General features: G+C 36.2%; 1 protein-coding gene across 8 annotated transcripts in view; it reads right to left on the reverse strand.

Moving 5' to 3' along the window:
* Positions 1–12621, reverse strand: part of ARHGAP12 (Rho GTPase activating protein 12) — a 116810-nt gene that overhangs the window by 82806 nt on the left and 21383 nt on the right. For 6 of the 8 annotated variants that reach the window (XM_037037278.1, XM_037037276.1, XM_037037274.1 and 3 more), the window contains exon 3: positions 10818–11564. In XM_037037278.1, the coding sequence (XP_036893173.1) occupies positions 10818–11495 (678 nt within the window). In that variant the 5' untranslated portion in view covers positions 11496–11564. Of the gene's footprint in view, positions 1–10817; positions 11565–12621 lie in introns of those variants that run through there. The other 2 variants (XM_037037280.1, XM_037037279.1) reach the window with 1 other exon arrangement.

The following is a 12621-nucleotide window of genomic DNA, read 5'->3' on the forward strand; positions in this document are numbered from 1 at the left end:
CTTCTAGATTCTTCTATCAGCTTCTACATTAAATCTGTGGGAATTTGTTCTTCTGGTTGAGTACAAAAAGAAAAAATGGCCTTAGGCAGACAAAAAAAGAGAAAGCTTTTCATGTAACTGTGGACATTCTTCTCTGACATTCCATCAAAACTTGACTGATAGGTTCTTAAATACCAGTTGCAATGTAGAACCTAAAATCACATTAATTAACTCTTTTCACTTTTTCATATTAAATTCATTGGTCTATCTTGTCTTTTAATTATTCTTGTACCCATCATGCACCGGCCATTTAAAAAGCATTAACTCACAAGGTTATGCTTATCTTCCAAATGCAGAAACATTTCATTATACAATATAAAAAACATCAAACAAAACAAACTTAAATATCACCACTGCTTTCAGCAAGAAAGTCTTGGGTTGAAGCTGTAAGCTCATGTTAGCATATAAAAGTTCTCAAAATTCTCATTTTCACCTGAAAGCTTGAATTGTATCATTTTAACAAAAAAAAATCAATTGTTTTCCTAAAAGTGATGAACTTATTCTGTTCATGTTAGACAAAAGGTCTAACAAACACCCTACTATGGATAACTAGTTTGTCAGTCATACTTTCAAGTAAAACTGGTGTTCCATTATAAAAGTGAATAGTACTTCAACTCAACTCAATCAAATGACAACGTCAAGACTTTTAATACTTAAGTATTTTTAAAGCGCAAATTTCTCCCCTCACTTTGTAAACCAAGCATATGAAATTGCTTCTTCAATGCAAAGAGGAAGTTATCTCTACCTAGCTTATAAAGCAATTGTAGGAAACCACAGATGTGAGGCATCTATTCAAACGCTTGATGGTTAGTTCCTTCCACTCTCCTCTCTTTCTCTATCATATTGGCTATTCTGATGAATCCTGTTTTTTTATTTTTCTAACTCTCTTTAAAAACCAAGTTGTCACTCACCTATTTACCAATCATTTTTAAGTGACTGAATTACACTTGGCTATGAGACAAAAAAAACTGACAAATAAATAGTATTCATTCATACATTACAAAAAGAAGGCTTCAGAAGTCAATTTTGTAGAAAGGCTGAGTCACACATTTCTCTGGTTTAAAAGCCTATTCTCACACCTTTCTTTTATGTACCACGTTACACTCATGATTTTCCAGAGCTTGAGTATTATACACCACACTTCAAAATAATTGTGGTATTATTTGAGTAGTCATTGTGAGTTTAAACCATCTGTCTGAAGCATTTACTGAAGCAATTGCTAAAGATATTCCATGCATACAGATGAGAGTTTTCTCAATGAAAATGAAAAAATGTTTCCACATCTGTTGTTTTTGTTGATGTGTCACCTAGATTTTCAAATTTTTTCCCAGGGTGAAAACACAAAATATTTACAATGTACACATTTTTAATGACTCTATTAAGATTCTGTCATCTTTTGAACCATGTCTACGATTGCTACTCTACTAGAATCATAAAACAACTATATATTTATGTGTGTGTGTATATACATGCACATATCTCCATATTGCATTACCACTTTTTACCCCCAACTCCATCTCTCCAGTAACATTCTTTATTAAAGCCTATGTTGCATGAAGGGGCTTAACATTTCAAGATCAGGGGTCCCCAACCCCTGTGCCATGGACAGATACTGGCCCATAGCCTGTCAGACTGCACAGCAGGAGGTGAGCAATGGATGAGAGAGTATAAAGCCTTGCTCACATTACCACTTGAGGTCTGCCTTCTGTCCATGGAAAAATCTTCCACAAAACTGGTCTCCAGTGACAAAAAGGTTGGGAACCACTGTTCTAAATTACTGTTCTCCATACAGAAACATGTATCTTTGATGGGACATTAATTAAGGCTTCCCCTTCCTGTTTGTGGCTAAACACTGGTAATCATTCAAGAACCATTTTGCATAGCTACTATATTCCAGGTACTATACCAGGTACTTAATATAGAGATGAGCAACATAGCTAGCAAAACCTAGAGATCACAGACTGACTAGTGAGAAGAAAACACTCTTAAATGTAATGGGAACATGGGAACAGTACAAGGTGCCATGGAAGCTTATAAGAGGATACCCATAGAAGCTAAGACTAACAAGATTGTTAAGAGGTCAAGAAAATTAATACTTAAAAACTACCATTAGAAAACTTACCAAGTACTTCCAATTCTGAGAAAAAGGAGTCCTCTATCCTTGTAACTACAAATAAAAACACTGGATAAAGTATATACATAGACAAGACAACTCTGAAAGTTAGAATATATACCAACTAGTAACTTCAGGACCGAATGAAAAACATGCTGGTGAGTTCCCTGGATTTACTTCCAGCTTCATATTTCCCAAGTCTGAAGGTAGAAGTCAGCAACCCAGAAACACCAATAGGCAGAGACCAGGAAAAGCCCAACAAATCCCTGTCTACATAGCAAAAGGACCAAAAAAGGGGAAGACAAGCAAAACCAAAAACCTTTAGTATTACTATTCAATTCCTGCCAAATGCCACAGAAAAACCAACAGTTTCACCCACATACCACTAGCAATGGTGAACACAGAACCTGGGTTTCCATGTGTGCCAGACTGCAGTAAGGCACCCCAAACCCCACCAGTACGCTATCAAAGAAGGCAGAGGAAAGGACAGAGAAGTCACTGCCGGACAGTAACGAGACACACACACAGGAGGCCTAGTGAAAAGTTAGAACCTCCACCACTGTTAAGTGGCAAGGAGGCTATCTGCTAACCAATGATGTTAACAGAGGTCACGTGGGCTAAGCAATGAGGCAGTTCAATGACCAGAAGAGGTAACAGGGAGATTTAGTGGGACGCCAGAAACTATGACGAAGTCTTACATGCCAAAACACATATACTCAAGGAATTTAAAGTTGCTGATACTCACAACAGCAGTAAACATTAAACACAGTCCAATTTATAATCATATTAACCTAACATCTCCCACTAGACACTTATTTACTTCTATTCCTATTACCCATACATGTCTGGCTTTCAACAAAAAATTACAAAGCATGGCAAATAAAAAGAAGAAGAAACAATCTGAAGAGAGAAAGTAAGCATCAGAGTCAAGCTCAGATATGGCACAAATGTTGTGCATATCAGACAAAAATTTTTAAATTATTATCAGTATCTTAAGGGCTTTAAAAGAAAAAAGCAGACAACATTAAAGAATAAGTTATTTAAGCAGAGATGAAAAATCGAAGACAATCAAAACAGTATAACAGAAACAGAAAATTCCTATGATATGATTATCAGTAGATTGAACATGGCTGGGAAAATAATCAATGAGCCTGAAGACATGTCAACAGAAACTTCCCAAACTGAACATGCAATATAAATACCAAAAATATATATAAAGGGATAACATAAACCAAATGCAGAAAAAAACAAAGATGAAAGGAAAATTTTGGAAGAAGACAGAGGGGAAAAACACCTTAACTACTGGAGAACAAGAATAAAAATAACAGCATTTATCTCACCAGAAACCATACAAACAAAACATACAAGCAGAAAATATTTTACCCACTTTGATCAAAATATTTAAAGTGTTGAAAGAAAATAATCACCAACAAGAACTCTATTACCAAATAAGTTATCAACTGAGCTGGAAAATTCCTGAACAAATAAAACTGAGAGAATTCAGCACCAACCAACCTTCCTGAAGGAAATGTTAATACTGTTAAGAAGGTATTACTTCCCAAATCTACCTACAGACTTAACACCATCCCTATCAGAATTCTGGCTGGTTTCTTTGTAGAAATTGACAAGTTGATTCTAAAATTCAAATGGAATCACAAAGGAGCCAGAATAGACAAAATATCCTTGAAAAAGAACAAAGCAGAGAGAAGAGCACTTTTCAACTTTTAAACTTACTACAAAGCAACAACAATCAAAATGATGTAGGACAAGCAGAAGGACAGACATGTAGATCAACAGACTCGAACGACAGTCCAGAAATAATTCCATACATACATGTCAGCTGATTTTCAACTAAGGTGTCTAAACCATTCAATGAGGGAAGGAAACTGTATTTTCAACAAACGTCCTGGACAACTTGATAGCTACATACAAACATGAAGTTGCACCCTTACTTCACACCATACATAAAAATTAACTCAAAAGAGATCAGAATTAAATGTAGGAGCTAAAATTATAAAATTGTTAGGTAAAATATGGGATTAAATCTTTATGACCTCACATTTGGCAATGGAGTCTTAGAAACTGCACCAAAAGTATGATCAATGAAACAAAACATTAGATCAGTTTTGACTTCAAAATTATAAACTTGTGCTTAAAGAGACATTACCAAGAAAATAAGATAGCCCATGAAATGGGAGAAAATATTTGCAAACCACATATTTGATAAGAGATTATATAAAGAATTCTTCAAATTCAGTCATAAAACAAATAGCCGCACTTGAAATGAACAGAAGATCTGAACAGACATTTCTCTAAGAAGATAAAGTCAATGAACATATAAAAAATGTTCAACATCCTTAGTCATGAGGGAAAGGCAAATCAAAGACAATGTGATACCACTTCACATCCACTAGGATAGCTATAATCAAAAAGTTAGAAACCAACAAGAACTGACAAGGATATGGAGAAACTGGAACCCTCATACTTTGTTAATGGGAATATAAAATGGTGTAGCCACTTTGGAAAAGAGTCTGGAAGTTCCTGAACCATTAAAGAGAGTTATCCTATGAGCCAGCATTTCTACTCCTAAGTATCAACTCGAGAAAAAAAATCACATATCCACGCAAAAACTTGTACACCATGCTTACAGCACTATTATTCATATTAGCAAAGTAGAAACCAAAATGTCCAACAAGTGATAAATAAACAACAGATTATCCTAACACAAAAAGGAATGAAGTGATACATGCTACAACATGAATGAACCTTGATAAGTGAAAGAACCTTGATTTAGTTACGAAAGACCACATACTATGTAATTCCACTAAAATGGAATATCCATAACAGAAAAATTAGATTCTGTAGAAACAGAAAGTTAGATTAATGGTTGCCTGGAGCTGAGAAAGATAGCAGGGCATTAGGGGTGATAGCTAAAGGGTACAGAAAACTACAAAACTATGATAAAAGAAATCAAAAGCAAGTCTAAATAAATGAAGAAATATTCCTTGGCCATGGTTTGGGTATCAACAAAGTAAATCTAAATTTTATATGGAAAGGCAAAAGACAGAATAGCCAACACAATACTGAACAACAAAGTTGGAAGATGCGCACAACCTAGTTTCAGCACTTCTAATACAACTACATTAATCTGCACAGCCTAGTATTTACAAAACAATGACACACGGATCAACAGAACAGAACAGAAAGTCAACAAATACACCCAAATAGTCGACCGATTACTGACAAACGGAACAAGGCAATTCAATAGAGAAAGGTAAATCTTTTCAACAAATGAGGAACAACTGGACAAATACATATAAACACCCACACACACACACGCACACACACACAAAAACCTTAACAAAGACCTTTCATAAACACTATATCAAAATGAATCATAGACCTAAATGTAAAATGCAAAACTATAAAAATTCCACAACTGAAATAAAATCTAGATGACCTTAGGTTTGGCAATGAGTTTTTAGATATAAAAAATTGTAAAAATTTGTAAAATTTTTGTAAAAATTGTAAATTGTTTGTAAAAATATGGTCCATAAGAAAAATAATTAAGTTTTGAACTTCATTAAGATTAAAAACTTCAGCACTGTAAAAGTCACTCTTAAGAGAATAAAAAGACAAGCCACAGATATAAAGTATTTGTAAAGTATATATCTAATAAAGGATATGTATCTAAACATACAAGAAACTCTTAAAACTGAATTAAAAAACAATATAAAAATGAGCAAAACATCTAGACACCTCACCAAATCAGAAACAAAGACATAAAATAAGCATATGAAAAGATGCTTAATACCCATTGTTATTCAGGAATGCAAATTAAAACAAGATACTACATATTATTAGAATGGCTAAAAATCCAAAAAATTGACAGTCCCAAATGATGATGAGATGGGGAAAAAGGAATTCTCATTCACCGTTAATGAACTGCAAAATGGTACAGCCACTTTGAAAGAGTTTGACAGTTGGTTACAAAGGTAAACATAGCCTTTCCATACTATTCAGCAACCTTAGGTATTTACCAAAGATATTACCCAAGTGATTTTAGGTATTCACCCAACTGATCTGAAGTTTGTGTCTACACAAAAGTCTGCATGCAAATATTTATAGCAATTTTATTAATAGCCCAAAACTCAAAGCAACCAAGATGTGCCTAAATAGATGAATGAATAAACAAATTGTATAGCACTACAATGGGTTACTCATGAATAAAAGCAATGTTATCAAACGTGAAAAGGCATGGATGCATCTTAGACACATATTGCTAAGTGAAAGAAGGCAATCTAAAAAGGACACCTACTCCATGAGTCCAATTAAAAGACATTCTGGAAAAGGCAAAACTACACATAAGGATGAGCAGTTGCAGAGGACTGGAGTCTCCAGAAGCAGAGGAAGGGTAAACAGGTGAAGCCCAGGGGATTAGGGCAATGAAACTATTCTGTACGATACTGTAACTGTGCAAACACAATACTGTGCATTTGTCAAAATCCACTGAGCTTTACAGGACAAAGAACAAACCTCAATGTATGCAATTTTTTTAATGTAGAAATTTGAAGTAGGGTAGAGAATCCCAGAAAAGAATGCAGAATATGGGGGGGGGGAGCCTAACTTTATTACAAATGTATGAAACAATCTCATTAATCAGGTGGGGATAAAAGGTGCCAATCAAGTACACTCTGAAAATGAGTGGAGTCTGTAAAAAAATAAATTGCACATGAAATATCATATTCTAGCTGATAATGTGCCCCACAAGGGCACAAGTTAACATCTCTAATACTCCTGTACATGTACATTTAAACTGAACAATTACGCAAGTGACAATGGATGGTAGGACCTACATTTTTCAGTTTTGGGGTGACAGTTAATAAATAAGCAACGATCTATGTGGTTATAGATTAGAATTGAAGACATCAATATGAACCTGTTTAGTTTAAGAGATGCAGATGGTTATATGTGGAAATATTTATAGATATGTGTGTTTTCATAGGTTAGCATACCAATGTATATTCCCTGCTCTATCATCTGAAAAGGCTTTGAAGCAATGAACTGAAGTAGCAATGAGCACACTAGCACAAATCCTGGTTTCTAAACCATTCTCCAATTAAGGGAAACAGTAGTCCTTGGAAAAATGGCTGGTTCTAGACTGGGGCAGAAAATACACAATACGTACCTGGAGTACCTCGTAGAGCCAGAAAGTAGGGCAGTGCTCAAACTGACGATACAAGTTCTCAACTGACAAAGCTGAAATACTTGAGCAGCAAAATATAGTAATATTGGATTATAATCCAAGATATAAAAAATACCTATGAGTTCATACAGACATAAATAAATGAGATAAAAGATAAAAATCTTCCATACAAAATAATTCCAAATAATCCATGTAGAAACTACACCTTCAGTGAGGCGGGGTATAACATCTATTTCTTAATAACTTCTTTCCAAAGACTATTTGGAAAGTCTACCTTTGTCTTGAAGAAATAAACGTGCAACTACCAACAGCAATTATACTCGTGAGCATTTATGCCAGAGAAATAAAAAGTTATGTTCACACGAAACCTTGCGCAGAAGTGTTTATACATAGCAGCTTTGTTTGCAATAGCCAAAAACTGGATACCCAGATGTTCCTCAATGGGTGCAGTTAGACACCAACAAAAAGAACATTAATACACACAACAACCTGGATCGATCTCCAGAGAATTATGCTGAATGAAAAGACCAATCCCAAAATGTTATATAGAATTTAGATAACATTCTTGAAATAAAAAAAAAATTTAATGGAGAGTACATTAGTAGTGAGCAGGGGTTAAAGGGGGGTGGAGGTGGGAGGGAACCACAAAGGATACTTGTAGTGTTGGAAATGCTCAGTTTCTCTACTGTACCAAGGTCAATATCCTGATTGTTATATCATACTTTTGCAAGCCACGTAGGTGGCATGGTGGAGTCAAAGGACATACTAGAATAGGTTAAGGAATGAATGGGAAATAAGCAAACGCAGAGAAGCAAACCTATACAACTCTTTGCATTAGGTGCCAGTAAAGGGAAAGGGTAGTAAGTGATACTCAGTGGGGAAGCTACACTAATGAGCTTTACTAAAATGGGAACAACATGAGCAAATGTAAATGCTGATGGGAAAAACTTGGTAAATAATGACTCTAAAGCCATACAAGCACAATGGTACATAACCTTTAGTAAAAGGTTTATGGAAGAAAGGGAAAAGCAGATACAAAGAGACTGCCCTCTGATAGGTGAGACAAGGCTTACACTGCACTGGGGGTAAAGATGATCACTGACACAGGTGCACTTATAGATTAGATGGTGGCAATAATAATAGAAACAACAACAACAATAACAATGACAGCTGTAACTAATGACTGCTGGCTGTGCTAGCCAGCCTCCAAGCTGGCCTCAATGTCCTCATATCCTGATGTCTGTACCCAGTGTAGTCTCCTCCCACGGAGAACTGGGGTAAACTGTATACTTAGTAAGATATGACTATGTGTAACCTCCAAGATTTGGGCAAAAAATCTACCTTCTTCCTCATTCTCAAACAGCTTTGCTTCTAGACAATGCAGCTTCTACCTCATTCTCTAATGCTTTGCTTCTTCAAGGGGAAACCTAGTCACAACATTCAAGCACACGGGAAGAGGCCAAACTAGCACCATGTGGGTGAGCCATTTTAAAAGCATCCCCAGCCAAGCCTTCACAAGACTGCAAATTCATGAGACCTTAAAGTCTTTAAAACTGCCCAAGTAAGCTACTTCTGAATTACAGACCCACAGAAACAGTGAGGTCACCAATGTTTACTACATTAAGCTACTAAATTTGGGAGTAATTTATTAAGCAGCAATAGGTACCTAACGTACTAACATGCCAAGGGTAGTTCTAAGCATATTAGATCTAGTAACCAACTTAATCCTCAGCCACTGGATCTGCAATTTAAGGTAAGAAAACCGAAACACACAGAAGTTGAAGAATTTTCCCCAATTATCACACAGATAGTTAAATGATGGAATTATGAAAACCATAAAGGAAACCTTTATGAACTCCAGATTCAAATCAAAACTCACTGCTCTTACTGGCACTAGTAACCTCCCCAAAGCTGAAGAAGGTTCTATCCCATGGCTTTTATTTTTGCTGTGAAATAGAAGGAAAGGTTACCTGATAAGACAGCAGGGAAAGGCTGGTGAATGAGAAAACTGAAAGTAATAGAAAGGGTTCGCAGAGTGGCCACGAAGAGTAAGAAAAAAAACTGACTAGAGAAATCTAATAGAATTTCAAAACAGTGTTAAGGTCCCAAGAGAGGTTAAGAGCCATGAACTTGGATGCCATAAATTTAACATGACCATAATGAAAACACAGGCCAGCCAGTGTACCTAAATAAAAAACATAATTTGAAGTGTCAAACAGTGATGATGGCAAGATGGAAGAGAAAAAGCACATCTTTCCCAAATCCCACTAGCTCAAAAAGGAGCCATGTAAAATAAAAACAGCTCCAAGTAATACTACATACTCTATGATAATAACATCATGATAAACTGACTTTGCTCCTCTACATAACTGTCTTGATGAAAAACCCCTGGAGTTTTTCTAGAAAACATTTCTTTTTTCCTATCCCCATTCAAAATGTCACAAGAAAAATTGAAGTCTAGAAAAATAACATACCAGTTCCATTATAATCAGACCACACCTAACAGCAGTCATACAATTATTCAATGACTTAACTTGATTAAATTTTATAAGAGTTTTAAGCCATAAATGTATCATTTTAAAGGTCCTTTAAAATTAGACTTTGCAAATACATTTAAGTTTTAATTTTGTGCATGTGCTTTTCAAATTACTTCACCTAACCAATAAACTGGCATAAACTAATCTCAAAGTTAGAAAACCAAAGCACAGAGTTGTTTTCCCTGCAATGCAAGTAAGCATGGATACTTAAGAAACTTCAGACACAAAAGTACATGAATGGAGGTAAAGGTTTGTGAGCTCTGTATTTTTTCTTAATACTCAAAATTAACAAACAATAGCTAAGTGGATTGAGCATGGGCCTGCGAACCACACGATCGCGGTTCGATTCCCAGTCAGGGCATATTCCTGGGGTTGCAGGCCAGTTCCCAGCGGGGACTCACGAGAGGCAACCATACATTGATATTTCTCTCCTTCTCTCTTTCTCTCCTTCCCTTCCCCTCCAAGGATAAATAAATAAAATCTTAAAAAAAAATTAACAAACAAGTTTCAAAGAACACAAGTTAGTGGTTTGATAATCCAGTGACATCTTTCCCCAAATATCCATTGTTACATGGAGACTCACTGGAAACAAGTCAAAATGAGTACTGCTGGAAAACAAACTTTTTCTAATAAAAGAAATAGCACTGGGTAAATTAAGTGAGTCCTTTCTACACCATGCAAAATCAATAGAGAAGAAATTTTTTTCTCACACTTACAGTAATTCTAAACCATAAACTGAACTCCACAAGTTATTTCACATATTCCCTATCTATTTAACTCAGGAATAGAACCCATCTATCCTGAAAACATAAGGCAAAACAAATGATTCCTAACTCTTCCAAAAACACTCTTTAATTAAAATAAAACCTGTAACTAATATTTTTATTAAGGTGCAAGTGTTTTGTTCTACAGTCAATCTTACCCTTATCTGTTCCGTGGAGCTGCTGCTGAGTTCATCACCAGACTCAGAATCTTGATGTGCCCTTTCTGAGCCTTCTCCTGCTGAATCGCAAGACTGGTCCTGGGAGAAGCTAGTTTTCTCGACGTCCAGGAACTCTGGACCGGGAAAGTGACCAAATAAGCGTGTCGTATTCTGGCCAGAAACTTTAGGAGAATGTGAGTCAGTGCTAAACTTCCCATTACTGTGGGTGAGGTCTAGGCTTAGGTTGACAGTTTGACTTGGACTATAGTTGGGTCCAAAATTCTGATTGGCATCACGAGTAAGACTTGTTCCATGAACAGATGACGATGGCTTTCCAAAACTTGAAAGCTCAGGCAATTTGTTCACATTTTCTGTTGATCTCTGAAGATGCAGACTTGGAGTCATTTTCATAGAATTATTTGGCAATGCAACTGCCTGTTTAACAGGTGGCATCAGAGCTTTGCGGGTGACTTCCTTAACATACTGGGCTGGCACATAAAACGTTTTTGAATTCTCATCTGGTTTGACTTGCCACCAGTCATCATTGGTCTTTTTTACCAAGATGTATCGCTCCCCTTGTTTTATCACAATTTTTCTGTCCTTTGCTTCATATTCATAATCATATTCCACTTCGATATATACTTGTCCTGGAATAATCTTGCCACTTCTGTCAGCCATTTTTATTCAATACTATTCACCTCTCAAAAATGATGGTATGCCACATTATGGCTTGTTGGATTAATACAGCTGTTTTTATTTAAATGGAAAAACAATGAAAAAGAAAGTTAAACACAGTCTGGATTTTTAATATTTACTTACAAGCATCACATAATAGAAGCCATTTAAAGAACATTACTTTCATGCCCTGGATGGTGTAGCTCAGTAGATTGAGCATGGGCCTGTGAAACAAAGGATTGCCGGTTCAATTCCCAGTCAGGGCACATGCCTGGGTTGCAGGCCAGGTCCCCAGTGGGGGGCACTGGAGAGGCAACCACACATTGATGCTTCTCTCCCCCTCTTTCTCCCTTCCTTCCCCTCTCTGAAATAAATAAATAAATGAATGAATAGATAGATAGATAGACAGATAGATAAAGTAAATAAAATCTTCTTTAAAAATCCACATCTACATACTCCCACATTCAAAGTCTATTAAATAGGCCTGAACTGGCTTAAGAAATCTGGTTTTCACTTTAATTTCTATACCAACTCCAAAATATTCTGTACCTCAAAAAATACAGCATTTAAGTTTCAAAATGATCACAGCATCTCAACATTGCTATAACTCACTGCAAGCCCCAACTACGGTGAGATGAAGAGTGTTCCCCAAAAAAGGTATAGTGAAGTCCTAAAGACTTGCGAAGACCTTATTTGGAAATAGCATCTGTGCAGATATAATTCATTTATGATGAAGTTATACTTGAGTAGGGCGAACCCTACTCATCAAAAATTCAATGACTGGTGTCTTTTTAAGGAGGGGGAGATCTGAAAACAAGGAGAGGAGACCCAGGAAATAAGCCCAAGAACAGAGGCAGAAACTGGAGTGATTCAGCTGTAAGCCCAAATGCCAACGATGCTGGCATGACCGGAACCCTAGGAAGAGGCAAGGAAGGATCTTCCTGTAGAGCCTTCATGGGGAGCACAGAGCTGCTGACACTTTTATTTTGGACAGCTAGCCTCCAGAACTATGAGAGAATGTTTTTGTCTTTTTAAGCCACCAAGTTTGTGGAACTTCATTACACCAGCCCTAGGAAACTTAAACACTCAACTCAATGCTCAAGAATCCCAAGGCAAATCTAAGCAATTC

Source organism: Sturnira hondurensis, unplaced genomic scaffold, assembly GCF_014824575.4.
Source record: "Sturnira hondurensis isolate 20B ecotype Veracruz unplaced genomic scaffold, ASM1482457v3 Scaffold0022910, whole genome shotgun sequence".
In the NCBI taxonomy this organism is placed as follows: Eukaryota; Metazoa; Chordata; class Mammalia; order Chiroptera; family Phyllostomidae; genus Sturnira; species Sturnira hondurensis.